Genomic DNA, 25,414 nt, shown 5'->3' with positions numbered 1-25,414 from the left:
GCTTAGGGGCATTCCCACTGCTTCCTGCTTCTGCCATAGCTGTTGCCTGCCCTTCACACACTCTGGTTAAAATGACCTATCAGATCCCACAGGACAATACTACCATCTTTCTTTCCTCCCAGCCTGAGAGCGTCCCTTACTGCCTGGTGCAGCAAGTGGGAAAAAGCATTAGATCCATGGTAGCCTCCATTGTTCATTGCTCTGAACATGTTGCTGTTACCATCTACAATGGAAAAAAAAACCCAACCCAAAACATTCCTGTCTCTCCAGCCGAGCCAACCTTCAAATCTATAATACAGTAAAATAATTTTTTTGTAAAGGCAAAACATATAAAGAAACCACTAAACAACAATATTAAACAGACAAAACAACTTCATTACATACATTCCCAATCAAGGGAGTCATATGTTTCCATGATTTAATAAGGCTTTCACAGAAAAACAGCAACTCTCTAAATGCTTTTTACACAAGTCTCATGCCAAAAAAATAGTAACCAAATCAGTAAAAAAAAAAAAAAAGCAGCTCTCCCTGGGCACAGTCACATGAACAAACGCAACCAAGAGGAGGTTATAGAGCTGAGAAGAAACATCATTTGTGAATGAAGTCATATGATCCACACCCTCCAATCGGAGAGAATGGCTGGGGATTTAAATCATGGTGGCTACAAATGGATACACATGTCCTCATCCTCTAATCCAGAGTTATGAGATGTAAATTGGTCAAATCATAATTCAAAATAAGGTGCAATGTAAAAAAAGTAGTAGTATGGTCCAGGGGAAGTTCTATTATGAGACAGGGTGAGGAGGCGGTCTCACATGACAACATTTTGAGGCGGCAAAAGGTGGCCACAAAATATTTCTGCTGTGGCTGCCTCACCCTGCCTTCAGGCCAATACCAGCAGCACAATTTCAACAAACTGCCTGCAGGGATCCCACCCCCCTCCCCCACAGGCAGAAGAATCCTCAGACTGCCAGCACAGCTTCTCTGAGGCACAACCACGGGGATCCCAACCCCACGGGCAGAAGAAAATATCCACAGCGGCACAGCTTAAATGTCGCCACCCCTATGGCGCATCTTCGGTGACGCAGCCCCCCCCCCCGTGGCACATATAAAGAGTGACGCGGCCCTCTCCCCTTGTGGCCATCTTCAGTGATGCGGTGCAGCACCAAAACATGAACCTCTTCGGCCCATAAGAACATGCCATACTGGGTCAGACCAAAAGGTCCATCAAGCCCAGCATTCTGTTTCCAACAGTGGCCAATCCAGGAAAAACGGACGCCGATAAATTCAGCATCCGTTTTCTAAACAAGCGGACAGCCGATGCTTGCAAGTTCCCACTGTCAAGGAGGTGCTAGGGGTGCGCAACCAACCCTAGCGCCTCCTTGACAACCCGATCCCTAATTTAGATATTGCACAGTGTCCCCAGGAGGGGTGCCTGGGTGTGCATTGGGAAAGTGGTCTTTAAAATCATGAGAGGTCTAGAACGGGTAGATGTGAATCTGTTATTTACTCTTTCAGATAATAGAAGGACTAGGGAGCATTCCATGAAGTTAACAAGTAGCACATTTAAAACTAGGAGAACATTCTTTATCACTCAACGCACAATTAAGCTGTAGAGATGTGTATTCATTTTTCACAAATTAGACAATTTCAACAAAATTGTCTAATTCGTAATGGTTCGTGGGCACCAAAAAACAAATGGAATTTTTCTGAAATTTTGGAAAAATTCGTAGTTCATGTTAGTGCATGCTAACTCCCGTTAGCATGCACTAAATTGAAAAACGGGATCCATGAACCCCCCCCCCCCCCCCGAACCACGGGAAAACCGAAATTTCCTGCGGGGGCCTGAAAACGAAGCCCGAATAGATGGGGCTTAACGATGCACATCTCTGTTAAGCTCTGGAATGTTGCCAGAGGATGTGGTTAGTGCAGTTAGTGTAGCTGGGTTTAAAAAAAAGGTCTGGATAAGTTCTTGGAGGAGAAGTCCATTAACTGCTATCAATGAAGCTGACTTAGGGAATAGCCTCTGCTATTACTGGCATCAATAGCATGGGATCTACTTAGTGTTTGGGTACTTGTCGGGTATTTGTAGCCTGGATTGGCTGCTGTTGGAAAGAGGATGCTGGGCTTGATGGACCCTTGGTCTGTCCTAGTATGGCAATTTCTTATGTTCTTGAACACTCTGCACCTGCTTTCAGCGCGTTTTAATTGCATCGGCCCCAGAGAGAGAGATCATCACCATTGTCAGAAACAGTAGTGAACTATTGACAGACTGGGATTATATACAAGTCATACTATTATCTTTACACATTCAGAGATTTTATCTTGGTTGATATAATAAAATCAGGAAGGATTAGCTGAATGGACCACTACAAGTCATTAATACATCACTTTGAAAGGAGTAGTAATCCTTTTGGATCTTGGCACTGCCTTTGATGCTGTGGACCACATTATCTTCCTCCAACACCTTGCTTCTCTTGGGTTGGGGGTGGGGTGGGGAGTGCCTTACACTGGTTTTATTTGTTTTAAGACGGTCACTATCAGTCAATCACTTCCTTCCCACCCCAACCTCTCAGCTCTGGTGTACCTCAAGGGTCTGTATTAATTCACCATTATTATTCAGCCTCTTACCACTGGTATAACTTTGGGATTCAATTTTTCTGCTATGCGGACAATATTCCGTTAATCATTCCCCAGATCAAGACAAATACAAATCGCATCTATAAAAGAAGGCCTTGAGGAAATTCAGATTTGATTAACTGAAAAAAATTACAAAAAAAACCCAAAAAAACCTGTATGAGTGGGCAAGTCTCCTGAACAAAAAAGTTTAAACTCACTAGTGCCGAGCAACATAATTCTACTTCTCTCTGAGGTAATAGCTCGTTTCAAGGATTGCCAGAAGATTCAATTTGTAAACTTCAGTTAATACAGAATACTGTGGCCAGAATCTTTTCAGATACAAGCTGCAGAGATCATACTATTCTCATTTTGTATAACCTTAATTACATACTCAAATTTAGGTATAAGCAACTGCCTCCTGTGCCAAATTTTTATAGGCGCTGGAGCTTCTCTGTCATGCCTAAATCTAAGCCTGTTGCCGCTAAGGCTGCTTCTCTCCTGGTGCTGGCTCCAGATCAGGAGCAGCAACTGAAGATTACAAACTCAGGTTTCCCGCAGCTCTCTCACACTGATGGACCCTGCGGCACCCCGCCCCTCGCACGTGTTTCCATGGCAACAGGAAACCCTTGCAGGAGGAGGGGACGGGACACTATAGGGCTGAATTTGCTTAATCTTAGTGGCTGCTGCAACCTCAAGCCAACACCACAATTCAGAGAGGAGGGGGAATACTGAGAGGATATGGGCAAGAGGGATCATCGCTTTATTCCCTGCTCCCACCCTCACAGAGAGAGGGTGAAGATAATTCCCTCCCCCCTCCATTGCCTGTGGACACAGGCCACCTTAATCCAGCCTTGCCTGATTTGTTACTTGTTCTGTGGCATGTGCAAATTAAGAGCAGTCTGCTAGCATAAGAACATAAGATATGCCATAGTAGGTCAGATCAAGGGTCCATCAAGCTCAGCATCCTGTTTCCAACAGTGGCCAATCCAAGTCACAAGCACCCAAACATTAGATAGATCACAAGTTACTATTGCTTATGATCATAATAGAATTTATGGATTTTTCCTCTAGGTATGTATCCAAACCTTTTTTAAACCCAGTTACATTAACTACTATAACCACATCCTCTGGCAATGAATTCCAGCGCTTAACGATGCGCTGAGTGAAAAATAATTTTTTTTCTATTTGTTTTAAATGAGCTACTTGCTAACTTCATTAAGTGCCCCCTGGTCCTTCTGTTATCTGAGAGATTAAATAACCAATTTACGTTAACTTGCTCAAGTCCTTTCATGATTTTGTACACTTCTATCATATCCCCCCCTCCAAACTGAACAGCCCTAACTTCTTTGGCCTTTCCTCATAGGGCAGCCATTCCATGCCCTTATTTTGTTTGCCCTTCTCTGTACTTTCTCCAGTGCAGTTATATCTTTGTTGAGATGTGGTGACCAGAATTGCACACAGTACTCAAGGTGTGGTCTCACCATGGCGCAACACAGAGGAATTTTGATATCTTCTGCTTTATTTACCATTCCCTTCCTAATAATTGCTAACATTCTGTTTGCTTTCCTGATTGCCACAGCAATGTATTATCCACTATGATGCCTAGATCTCTTTCCTGGGTGGTATCTCCTAAGACAGAACCTAACATTGTGTAATTACAGCAAGGGTTATTTTTCCCTATATGCATCACTTTGCACTTGTCCACGTTAAATTTCATCTGCCATTTGGAAACCCAATCTTCCAGTCTCGCAAGGTCCTCCTGCAATTTATCACAATACGCTTGAGATTTAAATACTCTGCATAATTTTGTGCCATCTGCAAATTTGATCACATCACTTGTCCAAGTACAGATCCCCGAGGCACTCTGTTTACCTTTTTCCACTGAGAAAATTGACCATTTAATCCTACTCTCTGTTTCCTGTCTTCTTCATCGCCTCCTATCCCATGACTTTTTAGTTTTCTCAGAAGCCTCTCATGCGGGCTCTCTATTTAGATAAACTTTGCAGATCAGCTGGGCTACCTGGGCCCAATTTTCCAGCAAGACAGTTACGTTCCTCCCAGGCTGCCCTTCTTTCAACACACTTAGGAGCTGCCACTTGGTATGGATTAGGCAAATGAGGTTTTCCATGCTACCTGCTCTAAAACTTTGGAATTACTTCTAGAAGAGGCCAGACTTTGAAGGCAGATTACCCAGTTGAGACAATTTTTAAAACATGGCCATTTAAACAAGTCTTTGAAGAATAACTTGGATGTCTATTGCCATAGACTGACTTTGATATTGTTTGATTAAAAATCACTGGTGGCTTAAAAGAAGCCTTTGGGGTATATTTTAGATGTCTAGTATTGTATGTTAAATATTTTAAATTTTTAGCTGTTTTAGATCGTTTTAAGAGAATTGAAAAGGTACATTTTAATTATTTTGCATCATTTAAATTTGACAGGATCAGCCTTGATATTATGTTATCAGATATTCCTTCCCTCCTTCCCCACTGCAGATTAAAGAACAGATCCAAAAAGAAATTGAATTAGCAGAAGTTTGAGAACTATGAGCAGTAGTGTCAGTCATTCAAGCTTCAACACTATTTTGAATGGGTGCTAACTGAATCCCGTGTGTGTCTTTTATTTGTGGCAGAATGATCCAGAACTGCTCTGCCATCTTTTTTTCTGGGACCCAATGAAGTGGCACAGAGCTGGCAGTGTAAACCAGTTGAGGCTTCCCTGTGCAAATGGAGCATGAAGAGTGCGCGCTTGCCCGGGCCTCACTCCCTGGGTACAGTTCACATCCAGCCCCAGCCCCCGCATCCTTCCATCCTCCACACCCACTACCGCCTCACAGACCCACTTCCTTTTCACCTACAAATTAAGCCCTGGTGCTCACTCTCTGTAACCGCACACAGAAAGGACTGAAAACGACGTCTGCTCAAGCTTTGCTTTTTCAGGTTTAAGGAGGCTGGGATAGGCTGGCAGAAAAACTGCTTGCAAGTAATTGGTCCTGATTCTTCCCCGTCCTCTCCGGGCCGCTGGCTGACTGACTTGCATTACTTCCCCATAGGATTCAATGGACTAACAAAACAAATTGACAAATGTTTCATTATCAGGATTATTTTATTTTGCTGCAAACAAACGAAAACAAAAAACAAACCAATGGTCACTTTCTCATTTTATTTTCAAATGAATGCAGATGCCTAATAATTATTCCCTAGATAAATTAATCCCTTACACCCAGTGCACTCCCAAAGATCATTAAAATTAAGAGGCCATCCGTGCACCATAAGCAGCTCTTTCTGTGTTCATTACATGCGATTGCTCTGTTGAACCATTCCTGTACCACTGGTTTTTAAAAGCTTTAAAGGACACTACGCATGGGTGTGCACAACAGAAACATAAAAATTACCATAACAACGGTGGCCTTTCTATAATCACCATAACATTATCTTTCCTGATAAACATGGAAAAAGATTATTATATTCAAACTTTTTAAGAAAGGCAATATAAAAGTTTGCGCAACCTAAATTTCAGACATTCTATTCTCCAACTGTTACAGAAAAAATAACTTTGATACAAACATATGTAGCTGACATTCATTCAAAAATGGAAAAGTTCTGTACTTTAAAATAAATTATAAAATTAAAACCAAGAAAAAATGAGATGTCACTGTGGTCACCTTGTCCATTTGATAGACTATACTTTTTTTTTTTTTTTTTTAAACCTTTGTGAGCCTTGCTCTGAAATGCTCTTTATGCTGTCTTTACAGGTCAAGTGCTAAAGGAACATAAGAACATAAGAATATGCCATACTGGGTCAGACCAAGGGTCCATCAAGCCCAGCATCCTGTTTCCAACAGTGGCCAATCCAGGCCATAAGAACCTGGCAAGTACCCAAAAACTAAGTCTATTCCATGTTACCATTGCTAATGGCAGTGGCTATTCTCTAAGTGAACTTAATAGCAGGTAATGGACTTCTCCTCCAAGAACTTATCCAATCCTTTTTTAAACACAGCTATACTAACTGCACTAACCACATCCTATGGCAACAAATTCCAGAGTTTAATTGTGCATTGAGTGAAAAAGAACTCTCTCAGATTAGTTTTAAAATGTGCCACATGCTAACTTCATGGATGCCCCCTAGTCTTTCTATTATCCGAAAGAGTAAAAAACTGATTCACATCTACCCGTTTTAGACATCTCATGATTTTAAACACCTCTATCATATCCCCCCTCAGCCGTCTCTTCTCCAAGCTGAAAAGTCCTAACCTTTTTAGTCTTTCCTCATAGGGGAGCTGTTCCATTCCCCTTATCATTTTGGTAGCCCTTCTCTGTACCTTCTCCATCGCAATTATATCTTTTTTGAGATGCGGTGACCAGAATTGTACACAGTATTCAAAGTGCGGTCTGACCATGGAGCGATACAGAGGCATTATGACATTTTCCGTTTTATTCACCATTCCCTTTCTAATAATTCCCAACATTCTGTTTGCTTTTTTGACTGCCGCAGCACACTGAACTGACGATTTCAATGTGTTATCCACTATGATGCCTAGATCTCTTTCTTAGGTAGTAGCACCTAATATGGAACCTAACATTGTGTAACTATAGCATGGGTTATTTTTCCCTATATGCATCACCTTGCACTTATCCACATTAAATTTCATCTGCCATTTGGATGCCCAATTTTCCAGCCTCACAAGGTCTTCCTGCAATTTATCACAATCTGCTTGTGATTTAACTACTCTGAACAGTTTTGTATCATCTGCAAATTTGATTACCTCACTCGTCGTATTTCTTTCCAGATCATTTATAAATATATTGAAAAGTAAGGGTCCCAATACAGATCCCTGAGGCACTCCACTGCCCACTCCCTTCCACTGAGAAAATTGTCCATTTAATCCTACTCTCTGTTTCCTGTCTTTTAGCCAGTTTGTAATCCACACTTTATGCACCTGATGTGTGCAGACACGAGTGTACATTTCCAGCCTGGGGAAACCTAGGCACATAACTCAGAAAGTTATACAATGTACAATTAAAAAAAAAAAAAAAAAAAAGTTACTTAAGTTTTCACAGGCCAGAAACCTATGGGCCTAATTTTAAAAAGCATTTACATGTATAAAATTGGGTTTTATGTGAGTACGTGGTCTTTTCAAAATTGCTACAACAGTAGTTACATTTACAGACGCAACTCCTTTTGAAAATTATTCCCTATCTGTGTAAGTGACTATGAATGCGCAAATAGAAAATTACACAATAAGTCAACAGATAGTGTGGAGTAAACGTGGTCACAGCGGGAAGCATATGCAGAAAGAAGCGGTGTGAAACCAAGCGATTAAGCTGCTCCAAATAACCATAAGTAAATCCAATTTAATCTTCAAAAAGCAATGTTTATTTTAGGTGTCAGAACAGTTTTTCAAAAAGATGCAGTCCCTCACAGGGGATAGTTCCCAGCAAATTTTGGTATCAATTAAAGGGGTAAGGAGTGCTCAAAATTCAAGATACACACTGTAAGGGTACCCAGTCTACAACAAGGCGTCCGTAAGCATTATGCCAGAGTAAAAGGGGGATATCTACAATGACTAACTTTTAAACATCCTGAAAGTATTGCATGTGAGTTCTGTCCTACAGCGAATCACCGCAATGTCGGGGCCAGCATTTTTTTTTAAAACTGTTCTGATGTCTAAACAAACATTGCTTTTTGAAGATTAAATTGAATTTACTTATGGTTCTTTGGAGCAGATTAAGTTCTTGGTTTCACCTTTCTTGTTTCTGCAGATACAAAGTTATACATGGGAACAGCAGGAGACGCCAGCAGCCGGCACACGCACACACACACTTATCTTCTCCCACTAATTCTATACCACATCCCACCCACTTCCCCCTCCATACCCCCAAAATAAAAACCCTCAACACATCCACCCCTCCCCATCTACACCATCCAGCCTCCCAAATACATGCTGCTCTTCAACTCCAAGCCCCTGTATACACATCACCCCCAAAAAATACAGGCTTCCCCTACACTTACCAAATCACCACTCCCTTACACACCCCAAACACACACATTCCTACAAAAATAAACACCCAACAGTCACACACACAAACTGGTTCACTCACATATACACCAAAAATAAAAAAGTCCCCTCACACCACCCCCACCTTCCTATACCATATAACTCAATACACACCACTGCCAAAAAAATAAATAAAATGGGGATTTACCCTATTGCATGCAGGGACTTTCAGGTCTCATTTGCCTACTGCATTCCCTAAGAAAAGTAAAGACTAGAAGTTCCCTCATGCAATGAAGTAAATCCTGGACTGGATTAACCCTGTCAGGCCAATCTGGATTCAGTTGGTGATTCTACTCTAGAAGTCCTAGCATCAATCTCACTGTGCACAGAAATAAATAAAGGAGACAGTACTTGATTTTGAGATTGGAGCAAAAAAAAAATATATAAAAGTTTTCATTTGGAAAACTTTGTAACTCATGTTGAACTCTCCTTTTGGAAAAAAGTGCGTAGCAATGATGAACTCGCACCTTAAAAGCTTGAGTGTGAGTAGGGCATATAAACAGAAATGACTAGCGATAAGAAGTTAAAATCGTAAATGATCATACATACATACATACACACGCACACATGTTATCAACCTACCAAGCTTCTTTGTATCTTAAAAACCAAACTTTTGGACCCTAATAGATGTATTAAAAAGTCCCTACTGCTTTAGCCTGTTTAAAGCTTTCTAAATGGTGGAGATTAAGAAATGTGATTTAATAAAAAAAAAAAAAAAAAAAAAAAAAAAAAAGACATCCCTCCAGTTCTCACACACACACACACTCTCCCCTTGCTCAACTCTTTTTGCCCTTCCCTCTCCCCTTCCCCTACCCAGAATACCTCTGTCCACCTCTTTCCTATCCCTGCCTGCTCAGCATCCCCCACTCCCCTCTCCCCCAACCCAGCAGTCCCACACCTCCACCTCCCCCAACCCTTCCTATCCAGCAGACTCCTGACTCCCTATCTTACCATGCCTTCCTGCCCAGTACTTTTCCCCCCTCTTCCTGGCTCCCAGCCAGCAGAAAGGACTTCAGATCAATCCAGAGTCTCCTTCCCTCTTTATCAGCAGCAGATGAGAGCAAGAAGCATTGAGGAGGAGAAGACTAGAAGGCAGCAGCAACGGATCTATAGAGCATGCACATTTCTCCCTTATGCTCTTGCTTTCACATCCAGGCCCCATGGGGTGAAGAGAGCATCGGCAGCCTCACTGCCAGGCCAGGCAGAGGAAGATAAAGTTGGTGTCCTACTGGGCCCATATGAAGTAAATAATGTGCCTAAATACACAGCTTTCAGACTTTACCATGCTCACATGCGTTTGTCAAGGAATTCTTGATTCGACACTACTGCTATCGAGATCATGACATTGGGAGTTGCTGTCACCATGTAGAACAAAACGCATTAGTGGGCACAGCAAGGTAGAGGTCCAGTAACAGGGAGATAAGCAAGAAAGAAAGAAATCCAAATGCCATCAAGCCCTTTCCTGCCCCTAATGGGAGAAAATGAAGACCTAAAGCAAAGCAGACACAGGGCAGCAAGTGCTCTTGATAGCATGAGCCACAGAAATGTGGATATTCATAGTGTACCTGCAGGGCTGAATTTAGGAACAGGCCACATAGACAAGGACCTAGGGCGCCAAATTCGGAAGACACCCAAAATCTGGGACTCCGTCCCCCTTTTTGCTGCTCTTTGATTTCTGAAGGCAAACCCCCCTACCCCTAGCCTATGGGTGCCACAATCTTAAATCTGGCCCTGTGTACCTGATGTCCGTTTGTTTTAGCCACCAACGGAGAAGTATCACCATAGACAAAGACACTGCTATCAACAGAGGAATGCTACAGAACATTTGGACTCAAAGCCAAGAAGATGCACTAGCAAACTCTGCATTACAATGTTGAATTGTATTTGATTTATATCATTGCTAGTGGTGTATGCTCTGTATTACTTGTTTGCTTTTTTTTAAACTTTAACAAAGGTTGATAAATTCAGTTTATTTATAAACATTTGACATTCCACCTCTTCCTAAGATAGTGTCAAGGTGGATTAAATGCAAAGTTATAATTAAAGTTACTGTTGCGTCTCAGTTTACGATCACTACAGGAACATCGAGCATGAAGGTAGGGCATATAAAACTGAAATACCTAGCGATAAGAAGTTGATCGTATGTGATCATCTAGAAAGGAGCAGAAATTGAAGGTTGACCTGGCATGGGGCATTAAAGAAGAGCAGATCTCTGCATCCCCCTCACACCACCTGGAGAGACCTGTGTACAAGAGGCTCTGCTGCCAAGTCCCAGCCTAGCCCTGAGGATATCCAACTGCAGCCACAAGCAAGAGCATTAGTGACTGGGACAGAGTGAAAGAAAGAATTGGAAAAAAAAAATAGGAGGTGAAAACCTGGGGGCTGGAGGAGGAAGAACAAGAGAGAGCAGACTCAAAGCAAAAATAAATAAATAAAAGCTAGCGATCACAGACGATAAGACCATTAAAAATATCCAGACAGATTTCAAGTAAAAAAAGACAGATAACCAGAAAAGGCAGAGGTGCAAGGTAAGAATGTGCAATTTAAAGTAAGAGAAAGAGCCAGATTGTTGGAGGGGGTAACAGGGAGAGGCGACAGGTTTAACAGGAAAGCCTCCGAGCACATATCTAGGATTGTAAACAAACGCACACAGAAAATTACTCTGCACACTGAGAACATCTGAGGCAGCGCGGCTCTAACGCATTATATTTCTAAACGGGAAAACAAATTCTGGACTTATATTTCACAAAACTGAAACCATGCTCCGGAAAAGACACTTTATGTAGCTAGATTGCAAAAGGGCTCAAGCGTTCTAGTTGCTGAGGACCCCTTAACTTTGGTACAATTCTGTTACAACATAATTTTAGTAAGTTTGGCTTAATCCCTTGGCTGCGTATTTTTGTCATACTGCCCTATCATGTTCTTAGCAGGAAACGGGTTAATGAACACAGAGAGAGATGATATAAGTGGGACATCAGGGTAACTGTGAGAAACTGGGTGCTTGGGGACTCCATAGGAGGACTAACATTAGGATTAGACTGGTCAAAGTACCGGGCTGAAGGCATTAATGGTCACTATAAGTTCATGTCGCAAACCAGGAGGCTGCATAATTCTCATAAATTGTGGTTTATTTAATCATAGCCATTTAACACTGCAGGCAGGGATGTCATCCCTACATCATGACTACTGGAAACTGGAAGGGCCTGCCAAGGGGTTGGCCAACTCTACATATGCCACGTTTCTCATACGCTTCCCTTGTAGCACCTGCTGCTTGCCACTGTCAGACAGAACACGAAGCTAAATAGGTTTTTGAACTAACTCGGTTTGGCAACACTTATGTACACAATTCCCAGCCCTGAAATCACTCGCAGAGGGCTCTGTGGAAAGAGGGGGGGTGGGGGGCCGGACACACCTGCAAAGTCACTGAGAAGGTGTTACCTCCCTCAAAACACAGTCCAGCACGTTTGTGCCCCAAAGAAAACATTTACTAAAGAAGAAATGATCCAAGTTTCAAAGCCCATACAGATCCAGAGCCAAGAAAAGACCAACATCTGTTCTTTTAAAGATCTTCAAAATCTTTAATGTGCACAGGAGTTTTCAATCCCGTGAACTCTACTCCTCCTCCTTCCTCTAGTATCCTGCTGCTCAGCCCAGAAGGGAACAGAAGAAGAAAAAAGGAATAAAAAAAAAAAAAAAAAAAAAAATCAAAAAAACCCACACCTTCTTGAAATTTCTCCAAATTACTTGCACTTTAATGAGCTGCCCAAGCCCAATCTCCCCTTGTCCTCTGGTGGATAGAAGTTCCTGGTTCACTCTTGTCTTCCTGTAGAGGGAGCCTTATCTTCCACAGGAGCACCCCAGGTTAGGATAAACCTCTCCTTGCTGCCCAGCTTCTTCCACACAATACCCTGCTCCCAACTCCAGCCTACAGCTTTTGCCTTAGCTTCTGGGAGTTGTTTTTTTTTTGTTTTGTTTTTAAAAAGATCCCCTCCTTGTCCCATCCTCTTGGAGAGTGGGGGAGACCACCCACCATCTGCCCCTGAACGCCTTCTGAACCTAGCAGAGGTCAGTTTATAACCCAGCGGAAAGTGTAAGTTCTAATGTAAGTTGCATTATTTATTTATTTATAACTTTTCTATACCGAAGTTCAAATAACAGAGTTAATTATCACTCCGGTTTACATTGCAACCATAAAAAACAGTGACAAAGTTGTCTTACATAGAACAGGGGGAGAGAAAAAAAAAAACTTGGATACAGCTTAAGCATGGGGAGTAACGTGTCAAAACTGGTAAGAACTGATAAGAGTTGGCTTTTTGGGGTAACAAAGTATTCCGAGGGAGGGGGTAGGAATGAGGGATTGGAAGGGGGTTGGAAGGTGGGGGGGGGGGGAGGGTAGCGGAGGGTTACCATAGATTTAATGAAACTAATATACATATATTAAATAGCTTAGGCAGCGGAAGAAAAAGTGCTTAGGCATCTGAGATTAGGAAGAGAAGGTCCGTGGAGGATGAGGCAAGGACGAGTGTTATGGGAAGGCTTGTCTGAATAGTAGCGTCTTAAGTCTCTTCTTGAATGTAATTGGGCATTGTTCCACTGTTTGGGGCCTGCGGTGGAAAAGGCTCTTTTACTAAAGGAGGTTTTGAATGTAGGTGTTCTAAGAGTCCCTCTTTGCGCTAATCTCAGAGGACGGGTTGAAGTATGAAGTTGCAGGGGGGGTCGATAGGTCCAGCGGAGAGATGTTAAGAATGGCTTTGTGGGTGATTACTAAAAGCTTGTAGAGGATTCTGAATTTGACTGGGAGCCAATGGAGCTTCTTAAGGATCGATGATTAGATTCATTAGATTCACAAACACAGACACTTAATGAATGAAGGCTAAGACTCCAAGCTTTATAGGAACATAGAAAATGACAGCAGATAGAGAACAAAACAGGGACATAAAAAAGAAGATGCTAATAAAATAGATCAGCAAACTGCCTACTGAAGAGACAAAACAAGATAAGAAGGAAAGCTGGTGGGTAAAAAATAGAAAAGGGAAACAAATGCTAATCAGTTTGGGGGGAGAGCAGCTGATGCAGACCCAGAAGGAAGGAAGTAGCCCAGCTGATGTGTGGTCAAGGATAGTAGTGAAGGAAGTCATGGAGTAAGAGAAGAGATTAGTCAGCTAAATGTAGGACATGCCAACCTAGACTGGCAACCGGATCATTACTAGGCAGAGGACAGTTCTCTTAAGAGTATTGATCCTGGAGAAAAGATGGGATTCTTTGTGAATTGTGACAACTGTTATTGGATCAATGCAAGGATGACAATGGCAAACTATCTTGGAAGCTGAAAGCCAAAAGGTGTTGAATACATACATTAATTGAAGGAAAGGAAAATTCATCCCCTACTGTTTCAGGTACTCACTTAGGGGCAGATGCAATACAACGCGCTCAGTCGAGTGCACTATATAACCCGCAGTTGAACGCGTGTTGTATAGGCGCTAACTAATCCCCTTCTGAAAGGTGACTGGTCCTTTCACTGACTTGTGACAGTAAAGGGACCAAATGGCAATAAGTGAAGGAGTGAATAGATATTCCTCTCTCTATGCAGCCCAGCATTCTTCTGGCCTTGGCTATCACCATGTCACACTGCTTTGTCGACTTCAGGTCGTTAGACACTATCACCCCAAGGTCTCTCTCTCTTGCTCTGTGCACATCAGCCCTTCACCCACAATGCATATAGCTCTTTTGGATTACCACACTCTAGATGCATGACTCTGCATTTCTTGGCATTGAATCCCAGCTACCATATGTTCAACCACTCTTCCAGCTTCCTTAAATCCAGTCTCATTCTCTGTACTCCTTCCGGCGTGTCCACTCTGTGTAGATCTTAGTATCATCCGCAAATAGACAAACTTTACCTTCTAACCCTTCCGCAATGTTGCTCACGAAGTTGTTGAACAGAACCGGTCCCAAAACTGATCCTTGTGGCACTCCACTTAACCCCATTCTCTCTTCAGAGTAGGTTCCAGTTACCATTACCCGTTGTCTTCTATCCATCAACCAGTTTTTAATCCATGCCAACACCTTGGAGCTGACTTCCAAGCTTCTCATTTTGTTGATGAGTCTTCTGTGTGGGACCGTATCAAAAGCTTTACTAAAATCCAAGTAAATTACATCGAGCACTCTTCCCTGATCCAGTTCTCTAGTCACCCCATCAAAAGAAATCAATTAGATTAGTCTGACAGGACCTTCCCTGCTGAATCCATGCTGCTTCTGATCGAGCAAACCCACTGGATTGTAGATAGTTCACTATCCTTTCCTTTCAGCAGAGTCTCCATTAATTTTCCCACCTCCGAGGTGACGCTAACCGGCCTGTAGTTTCCAGCCTCTTCTCTGCTTCTACATCCTTTTCCAAAGATCTATTGAACAGGTCACCCAGTAGACCCGCCAGCACGTCTCTGAGTTCCCTCAGTATTCTGGGGTGAACCTCATCAGGCCCCATGGCTTTGTCCACTCTCAGTTTTCTTAGCTCTTCCCATACATTCTCTTCCGTAAATGGCGTTTAGTCTACTCCACCCCCTTCTACAGTCTTGATAACAAGTGACTGTCCTTCTCCAGGGTCTTTTGTGAAATTTGAACAGAAGTATTTGTTTAATATTTCTGCTAGTTCATCATCTCTCTCCACCCATTGATCCTTTATCCCCTTTCAATTTCACTATACCACTAAGCACCTTTCTTCTTTCTCTGATATATCTGAAAAATGTTTTGTCACCTCGCTTTATCTCCTTGGCAATCCTTTCCTCTGCCTGACATTTTGCTTTCTTGATTACTTTTTTCATCTCCCTCAGTTTCGCCAGATAATCCTCCCTGTGTTCCACTTTTTGGGATCCTTTATATTTCTTAAAAGCTGCTTTTTTTTGCTTTTATTACATCAGCCACCTCCTTTGTGAACCAGACTAGATTCTTATTTCTCTTATTTTTGTTTACTTTTCTAACATACAAATTTGTTGCTTTTGTAATTGCTCCTTTTAGTTTGGCCCACTGTTGTTCAACCTCTCCCATTTTCTCCCAATCTTTAAGTTCTGTCTCCAGATATTTCCCCATGTCGACAAAGTCTGTTAAGGGAAAAAAAACTCAAGAAGAGATACCCAAGTTTATAGAACAGCTCCATTAAGCAACGCTAAAATGCCTCATCATAGAATTTCCCGCTTTTTTGACATCTGAGTGCTGCTCTGAAATTAGAAAGAAGTTAATTCAAAATGGAGCCGATTCCTCCTCACACAGCGCTGGCTGCTTATAGTAAGTTAATGGATATCACAAAGGCACTCCCCAATGATTGCTGTCAAAACCATAGCAGCAGCAATTACCTCAGCTAGGAGTTCCGACACAAAACACTTTTTGGCATATCTTCTTGTTTTCAGCCTAGCAGAGCTGACGCTACACACGTGACGCTCCTAAATAATGTAGTAGCAGCCCAGAGTTTCCTGCAACAGCTTGGAGCCAGATTCTGCAGCAGAGATTCAAAAGCTCTGCGACAATTCTGTAACATTTTCATAACTTTGTATATTACATAATGTAAATTCATTTTGCATAATAAAGTTTAAGAACAATGGTTGTGAGTCCGTACAATTTATTTTGAGTTTGGAAAAGGAATCTCAGTTATCAGCGCCGGGAGGGGGGAGAGAGGGAGAGGGAGAGCAAGGAGGTGCTGGGATCTGGAGAAGAGGTTCCAGAATCAGGAGAGGGAGGCAGGTGCCTTTCTCCCCTCCCCCCCACCCTCGCATCCCCAGTCCCTCTGTAACCTCCTCCCTCACACTCCAATCCCCCATGCCCATCCCTTGTCTCATACTTATATTCCCTTTCCCTCTGTCTCTCCCCGGGTCCCTCCTCCTCACCCCCTCCAAGTTAATCCTCCCTTCTGCACACACCCCAAGTCACTCCCCCCTCCTCAAACCCCTCCAGATAATCCCCCTACCCAGCCTTCTCTCCATTCTCCCAGCCATTATGACTCTCACTGCTGCTAGTCCAGCCAGCAGGAGGAGGAGCAGCAGCAGCAGTGGCAGCATGGAGCCCAGCTGGAGCTTTTAATTGTGCAAGGTCACCGTACTGCCACGAGGTTCAAAGCGCCAGCTGGGCCCTAGGCACACTGTGGGAGGCATCACTGCTCTCTCCCCCCTCCTTCTGCCAGACATCAGTAGCAGCGAGAGAAGTATCAGTTAGGAGAACTGAAGGATGGGCTGGGTGGGGGGGGGGGGGGGGGGAAGGAGGTGCAGCCACACATCCTCGGACTTGGTTCCTGGTTCCCACTGTTCTGAAGGGGACCTAGCAATCCTGTGGCAAGGGCCAGGATTTTGCAGCCCTTGCCACTATATCACGATAAAACAGGGGCCCCTGAGTTATCTGAAAGGTAGCGCTGGCTATATGAACTATTGCCTTCTGCCCCAACAGGTCATTTGGTTTCAAATCATTTAAACTTCTCCGAGCCAAATCAGGTGGTCAGTTATCAGTTTAAATCTTTATAAAAAATTAAAACAAATAGGAGCAGACCAATGACGTTCACGGTGGAGAAAGTGAGAGACTCCCAAGGAAGGATACAGGTCTCTGAATGAGCTAATATAGATTTCTCCCGTAAGAAGCCATCCTGAAAAATGTGAATTTTTTTTTTTTTAAATATGTTCCCTGTTGCTTGCTACATGAACTATTGCCTGATTTCCAGATATGGGTGAAATCTCTGGGGCAATCAGAAGCATTGTTCAAATGTAAGTATAAACACTTCTTGCAACCAACAGCGGCAGACCAGCAACGTGACACGTATCCCAGTATCTTTCCCATCTCTACACAGGCAGGAAGAAATCTTGATAAAAACTGACCTAAAACTTTTCAAACAGTCTTGCTGCTAAAAGCAGCTACCTGATAAAATCTATCAAAATGTTTCCTAAAAAAAATAAACCAATAAAACACATCCGATCTACAAAATTGATCAGAGATGAAACCACGATTAAGACAAGTAAGAGAACAATTATTGCAGCCACCTATGAAGTACAGCAGAGCAATGTAAAAAAAAACAAAAAACGACAGACACAACCGCACATGACTCATAGAACACCCCCCGCACCAAACACACACAAATTCAGTGGCAGTGCTACATGCTGGAGGCCTGGCTTCTGTTCCTCAGGGGAGGAGAGTGTTGAAAAAGGAGTCTCCATCATTGCTCAACAGTGACACCTGGTGGCCAGATTCCTGTGTGCATATACACAAGGTTCAATGAAGGACTAGCACTGTGATGGGGAAAAAAATTCCAGGTAAGTCATGAACAAAAAAGCTGAAGGTGCTGTAGCCTGACTGAGCTAGAAACTCAAAGCAGCAGATGGAAATTGCCAGGCCAATAAATTCCACTCCCCCACCCCCCCCTCCATCCCACACACAATTTGTAGTGAGTGACTTGCAAAGTATTCTCCTCATACATGAAAAATGAGCAGCAGGAACTCTCAGAACAAACACAAAGTCAAGCAGATTCATAAAAATATGAAACTTTACACAGACCAGAAAAAAAAAAAAAAAAAAAAAAAAGCCAAACTTAATGGATTCCCCTGCAAGAGAAAAAAAAAAGAAAAGAAAGAAAGAAACCACACTACAATATACAGTTATCAACCTTTAACACATCTAACGCTAAGGAAACAAATCACTCTTCCCTGTACCCTACCCTTGCCACTCACAAAAACGTAGCTGTTCTGACAAGTTACACCATAAAACATCACCTTTTTAGTTTGTCACATGCCTTTTCACCAAGAAGCCCAAGGCGAGGTTAAAAAAAAAAAAACCGATAAAACCAGCAGCACAACCAGTCAAAAGAAGCCACAGCCAATGCAATAAGGATAGAGAGGGGGCGAAGACTCTGACCATCCTGAAATCTTTTAGGACACGCGAGATAGCAAGAGATCAAAACTCCAAGATTCCCTTTGGAACTTGACAACCCCCCCCCCCCCAATCCTTTTACCGGAGTCTCTGTGGATTTTTGCACCTTTAAAAATCGGACTTGGGAGTTGCTGACCACCTTTCACTAACCTGCTGAACCTCCGCGGCTGTGCTCCTGAAGAGTTCAATGTATCTCTTGCCCAGCAAGTCCTTGTGCTTCTTCAGGGCGTTCTGTGCATACTCCTCGCACGCAAACAGCACAAAGGCATCGCCCGTGGGCCTGCCGTCGGGGTACGTGACGAACAGAATCCCCTCCTTCCCTCCCGTGACGGGGCAGTGCTGCCCAAAGAACACCAGCACTTCTTCGGCGGTGGCGGTGAAAGGCAGGCCGCGCATACGCACAATCACCTGGTTTTCCTTCGACAGAAACTGAGCAACTTCATTGGAAGTACCTTAAAAATAAAAATGTTTAAAAAAAAAAACAAAAAACAGGTCAATGGATCAGCTCACTCTGGGTACAAAAGGACTATTTATTATTCAGCAAATGTTTTACTATTAAATGACCCCCCCCCCCCCTCCCCCAAGCTTACCAGCATCTGCTAAAAGTATAAGAGCCTCCAATTGCTAAATGCAGAACTAGGATAAGAACATAGGACATGCCATATTGGATCCAACCAATAATCCATCCCAGATTGCCTGGAAGTACCCAAGAAAGTCCTTTCCATGTCGCTTAATCCCAGAAGTAAGCATTGGAGATACCCAGTGTCTATCTGGATAATTGTTTATGGACCTTTCTTCCACAAAACTTGTCCAAGCTTTTTTTTTTTATTCAACTATATTACTAGCCTTGCTCACATTCTCTGGCAACAAATGCCAATGGCTTAATTGTGAGCCCTGGCTTCTTATGTTACAGCATGCCTCCTGAGGACTGTGTGGACATCCCTAGCAACAGCGCCATGTACAGAACGGCTGCCAGAAATCCACCTTACTAGCAGTGCTAGCATCAGCTACAACACCACAGACTACATTGGGGAAAATGATTTAAAAGCTCCGGAGGCTGCATTCAGAGCTGCAGGGAAGAATAAAGGCCCCCACGCCCCGGTTATCATACAACCACACCCCCCCCCCCCCCCCCCGTCTCAGACCCAAAATAAAGAGAACTACAGCCCTGGTTTAGGGCACCACATAAATACTAAAAACAAGATACACAAAAATAAAAGGTTGACAAACAACAATATATAAGGCAACGCCTTTTTATTGAACTAATAGTGCAATAAAAAAAAAAAAAAAAGGTATCACTTTTGTATTATTATATACTTACATTTCACATTGCCATATATATTTTGATTTGCTAGCTTTATTTCCATATATTCAAGCGAACTAACAGCAACCACACTACTTTATACACAATAAAATGTACAGCAATTCTTAGCAACCCCTCACCTCGGCACCACCCGTTAGCATTTTAATATCTTCCCACAGGAGGTGGTGATTTGGAATCAGCGCGGTCTCCCTCTGCCCCTCAACCCCCACCCTCCCGAGTTAAGAGATCATTATTAATGGACAGCGACCTTCACAGGATCCTCTGCTGTGGCGCTGCCAGGCTGAGCTCTACCTTCTGAACCCGTTCCGTCTTCTAAAAAGGCAGAGGCCTGGACCCAGAAAATGACGGCTTCATTTGCCCATCTCTGGCTCAGGTACAATCACTCATTACTTTATGCCCAATATTTGATACAATTTTTTTCACTGAAAATGCTCAGAGAGCCAATTTTGCACTTCCTGTACCAAATGTTCTTTCAAGCTATGTTTACTATTATAGTAGTTCAATAAAGCACAGCAAATATGTGTGGTTTGTTTGGGGGTTGGTTTTTTTTTACCTACAAATGTTTTGGGTTTTTTGGGGTTTTTTTATTTATAATAATTTATAACCCATCATAATTACCAGATTCCTGTTCATGGTGGGGGTAACATAATAAAAACATGACAATAGTATTTAAAACAAAACAAATCAAACAAACATCAAAACATTAAAGTGAAGGAAAACCTTCCTATTGTATTACAATGCTGGTAAAATGGAGGCCAGCCTCAGTCCGAGGGGAGAGACAGGAACCTCAAATGGAGCTCCTGATTTTACTTGTTTGGGTTTGGGAGTTTCTTCCAGCATAGACAGACACTGGGCTGGGATCCAGCATCAGGAGTCTTCATTCACAACTACCGGGGTGGGGAGGATTTTTTTCCCCCTGCATTTTAAATCCCCTCCCACCTGACTTCAGTCCAGTTGTTGCAATGACAGGGGCCAGGCACCAGTGATCCTTCTAGAACCCTGCTACCTGGAATCCTGAATCAAATACAGCCAAAAAGAAAGAAATTACCTCCTGCAATTTTGAGAAAGTCATCTCCAGTAGCTTTATACACCTAGAAGAGAAAGGAGAGAATTACACTTCCTGAACTCCAAACAAAACCTCCAAGAGCTGTTCAGTCGTAGCGCCCGGCCTGACGGCTCACCTCTATGTACCGATTGCCCATGTGGTGCTTGTGCCGTTGTAGTGCCAGATCTCGGTGCTCTTCGCTTACAAACCTGACCAAGGCTTCCCCATTCCTTCGGCCCTGGGCATTGAGGCAGAGCGCGGCTCCTCCTCTTCATGTGCAGGAAGCAAAGCAAAGCCAAAAAAAAAAAAAGATTATGGAGAGAAGAAGTGAAGGGAGGCATCACTACTCACATTTTTTCCTGGTTTGGTTGTATCTATGCATAATTGAATTATATGCTTTCTTACGCCTTATTCTTAATATACTTCTCTCTCATGAATTTGGGAAATATTAAACACATATATAATGGATAATTAGACGTATGATAGTTTACACAAGAGCTTTAATATTTTGTACTGTGGAAATTAAAGAATAAAAACCACACACTTTGTACATCTGCATTGAAGCTTCTACTACAGTAGATTAATGGCAGCTGTTGATTCTACAAAAAACTGCTGCCTTAGAGGAGGACCTGCAGCATTCTTCATTTAAGGCAGCAGGTTAGTCCACCTGAATGCAGGGAAATGAAGCTTAACATAAACACGATACAAAGTGATTGTCCAATTTAAAAAAGAAAAAAAAAAAAAAAAAGAAGTCACTTAATAGATTTCTTGACTTGCTTTCGACACCCAACACTCCTTTTCTTGGGTGCAAAAAATGGAGTGAGCAGGAGAGAGGACATTAACATTCTGGCAATGCATTTTAGGATTCATTTCTATTTTCTGACATTTCCTGCTCATTTTGTTTTTGGAACCGAGGAAGGGCGCATCAATTCCTGAAAGCTAGTCAAGAAATGTAGTTAGTCCAATAAAAAAAAAAGGCGTAACCTGCATTTGTTAACCTTTACTCCCACTCCTCTACAGCGGAAACTGGAATCCAGGTAGGTCGCCGTACAACACAAAAAATAGTCTTACAGTGCAGGAGCTTTTGAGACCGCAGAGGTCCCATCTTCAAATCTGACTGCAAGGCAGAGGAAGAGAAGCATGTCTCCCTAGCGGAAGCTGGGTAGCAGTATCCTCACTGTAAGGGCCTTCGGTGGTGTTGAGTAGAAATCAGATAATGACATGTATCAATACGCAGAAGTCACTGGAGGTGTCAGAAATAATGTGAACGGAGGCACCTCATCGGGTCTGGGAGCAGGTGGCATTTAAAGCCATCATGTATTTAAAACTATTTAGATCCCATCAATCCAATAGCTCTTGCCGGGTAACGGCATTAAAATCGACCAAGAGTCATGAATCCAATGGTTTGAATCAGTTACATTTCAGTTTCCATTTCTTCCTTTCTTGTGCACTTTTAAAGTTGTCCTTCGATACCAACAGAGATAAATCAAAAAAAGGTTCTCACAGCCTACGGGCTTTCAGTTTCCTGCAGGACCAGCAGGACTGCACGTGCTTTGTCATGGGCAAACGTTTTTGCTGGTTTCTAGCTAGAAACCATTTGCTTGAAGGAATTGTTTTGAAAAGACCTGTATTGTAACTGCAGACCTTTTGGATCCTTTTTCAATTCTTTTGCCATTGGCAACCAATCCTGTCCTCTCTTGCCAATGATGGGCATTCGGGAAAGAGGTACAGGAGCTCTGCTAGAGCTGAATGCAGCCACGTTTGGACACTAACTGGGGCAAAGCAGAGCAGGTTGTGACACTACCAAGGAGATGCCGGTGAACACAACATACGTAGGCTGCAGAGCATCATTTATTTATTTGCTTTTACTCTGTCTAGGGTTAGAAAAACACCCCACACCTTCAAGTATCTGCCAGCACTTAAGAGGGAAAACTCAGTCACTCCTGGAAATATACTGACCTGACGAAACTTTGGGAGGAAAGATGCGAAACAAATAAAAAAAAAAAAAAAAAAAAAAAAAAGAAGGTGGTTATAGGAAAGGTGCAGGGGGAGGCCCACTACACCCCTAGAAGGGCTGGCAAGAAAGTGTGGCGAATGGCAAGCGCTCAGAGATCTGGAGCGCCACACTTCGCCCTCTTCACAGTTGATCTGTGTCTCCCCAACCTAGGCTCAAAACCAGGCCATTTTATAGCGTGCCATGTGCAGCGTCTTATGCTCGCTTATTACACCCAGCTGTCATACTTTTAAGTATGTTCATAAAAAGTAAAAAAAAAAAAAATCTTGCAAAAAGACATTTGTAAAAATTGAAAATGGTGACATTGAAAACTAACTTTGCAATATTTAGCCCTTTGAAGAACCTAGCAATGTCCTGATCAGAGGACTGCCAGGGTAATCCTCTGGCTCGGATTATGGTGTTGTCATCCACGATCTCCATCTTGCTGCTGTGGATTAAAAGCCAAACAAACAGCAGCATTAAGATTTCATAAATAAAAAGCTCATGTTTCATCCACCAGCATAACCACACAATAAAAGAATGACCTAAAAAAAAAAAGAGAGAAGAGGGAGCTAAGACTTTAATATTGCCTGCTCTGCTCCACATTCCCATTGGGGGAGGGGGCAATTACTTCACTTCTCGCAAATGCACACTACACTCATGCAAGAAGCAGCAGCACACACCCATAGGCCCATCCCTGCCCAGAAACCCAAGCTCGGAGAACAGGTTCTAGCTCCCTCCCACTGCCTCCGACCTAAAATTTAAAAGCAAGTCATCAGCTGTCAACGTGGAAGCAGCGCTCGCCGCGTTACCCTCCCTGACTGAAGGCTGAATGCTCCTACTGCCACTCAGAGCCAAACACCTGAACCCAAAAGCAGAGCTGACCCCACCTCTTGGAAACTGGGCTGACACAAAAGGTTTTGGAAGGTGTGGATGCACTCCAGAAAACAGACTAGAGAGAGTGACTTTCTCCAGACATAATACAACACTTTACAAACAAAATAGTCGGCAAATCCTGTTTGTGCAACTTGAAAATAAAGTCTTTACTTACCAGGTACCACTTTCAAATTTGTAATTTACTCTTTCTGGATCTGCAAACCTGTGATCTACAAAACACAAACACAATTAAAGAGCACCAACTCATACCAGGTATAGTTCTCTGCCAGGTCACCTGCATGAAGGCACGTTACAGGATCTGGCTGCCTACAAGAGCTGGCTTACCGTGTAGGACACCATGCAAACCACCACTTCTCACTTTTCAGAGATCAACATAGTACAAAAAGTTGAAAATAAAAAAAAAGTGTCATTTCCTCTTGAAGGGAGATTGTCAGCCTGGCTTTTTCTATCTTATTTTGTGGATTGGCTAGAACGGTGAAGGATGTACAGTTATGTGGAAATATTTAGGCCCCCCCCCCGGTCAAATTGTATAGAAACAGAGAAACGTAACGGCAGATAAAGACGTACAACCTGTCTGGTCTGCTCAGTCATACCAAATTCTCTGCTCTAAAATCCCTACCACTCCCTCAGAGATCCCCCCGGCTTGCCCTATGCTTTCCTGAATTCAGATATTGTCCTAGTCTCCACCACCTCCCCAGGAAGGCCGTTCCACCCTTTCTGTAACGAAATACTTCCTTCGCTTACTCCTCATTCTACCCCCTTTCACCCTCACCCCATGACCTTTGTTCTAGGGATGCCTTTTTGTTGAAAGAGGCCTACTTTCTATGCATTTATTCCTTGGAGGTATTTAAAATCTCTCATATCCACACCTCCCCCATTTCTGCCTTTCCTCTAGGATATACATATTTAGATCCTTAAACACATCCCCATATGCTTTGTAACAGAGATTCACCGAAGTGAACAGAAGTTGAAACAATCTCTAGATCAGAGCTTTCCAAACTGTGTGTCGGGACACTTTAGTGTGTCGCCTGCAGTGTGCAGGTGTGTCGCGCAAGCCCGGTCAACTCTGATGCGAGTTTGGGCTTTTTTTTTTCTAGAGATTCACTTTTTTTTTCAGTTTATGGGTTGCTTATTATTGGGTGATTTTTGCTGTCAATCGCGTTTTTTGGGGGGGCTTGGTGGGTGGAACGAGCCCAGCCATCCTTGCATTGGCTGCTGCTGCCGATGAGGCCTGGCCATGAGGAGTACTGACTGCAAGCAGCAGTGTCTGGTGATCATGGAAGGGAGTGAAGCACTTAACTGGCAACAATCAAAAAGACGAGGTACATGAGTGTGGGGGCCAGACATGTGCTTGAGGGGGAGAGATATGAGTGTGTGGGGGACAGAATTTGTTTTATTATTATTTCTCATAAATTATAACATGAATCTTGGAATATATATTTTTAATATAAATTTAAGGTTTTCATGAGATAGGTTGTGTCGTGAAACATTTTATTTATGTATATATTTAAGGAAACATACATAAATTGTCGAAATATGTTTCGTTCGTTTAACCTTTAACCTCTGGTTTACTAGTAGACT

The 25,414-nt window shown here is 42.8% G+C and overlaps 1 protein-coding gene across 4 annotated transcripts in view; it reads right to left on the bottom strand.

Annotated features, from left to right (window-relative positions):
* Positions 1-25,414, bottom strand: part of ESRP1 (epithelial splicing regulatory protein 1) — a 162,969-nt gene that overhangs the window by 82,788 nt on the left and 54,767 nt on the right. For all 4 annotated transcript variants that reach the window (XM_029591713.1, XM_029591715.1, XM_029591712.1 and 1 more), the window contains exons 6-10: positions 23,988-24,042; positions 23,274-23,384; positions 21,080-21,212; positions 20,947-20,989; positions 18,725-19,026 (exon numbers count right to left, since the gene is read on the bottom strand). In XM_029591713.1, the coding sequence (XP_029447573.1) occupies positions 18,725-19,026; positions 20,947-20,989; positions 21,080-21,212; positions 23,274-23,384; positions 23,988-24,042 (644 nt within the window). The remainder of the gene's footprint in view (positions 1-18,724; positions 19,027-20,946; positions 20,990-21,079; positions 21,213-23,273; positions 23,385-23,987; positions 24,043-25,414) is intronic.

Source organism: Rhinatrema bivittatum, chromosome 2 (assembly GCF_901001135.1).
Source record: "Rhinatrema bivittatum chromosome 2, aRhiBiv1.1, whole genome shotgun sequence".
NCBI lineage: Eukaryota > Metazoa > Chordata > Amphibia > Gymnophiona > Rhinatrematidae > Rhinatrema > Rhinatrema bivittatum.
The sequence above is the reverse complement of the archived record's forward strand: the minus strand, read 5'-3'. Positions and strand labels throughout refer to the sequence as shown.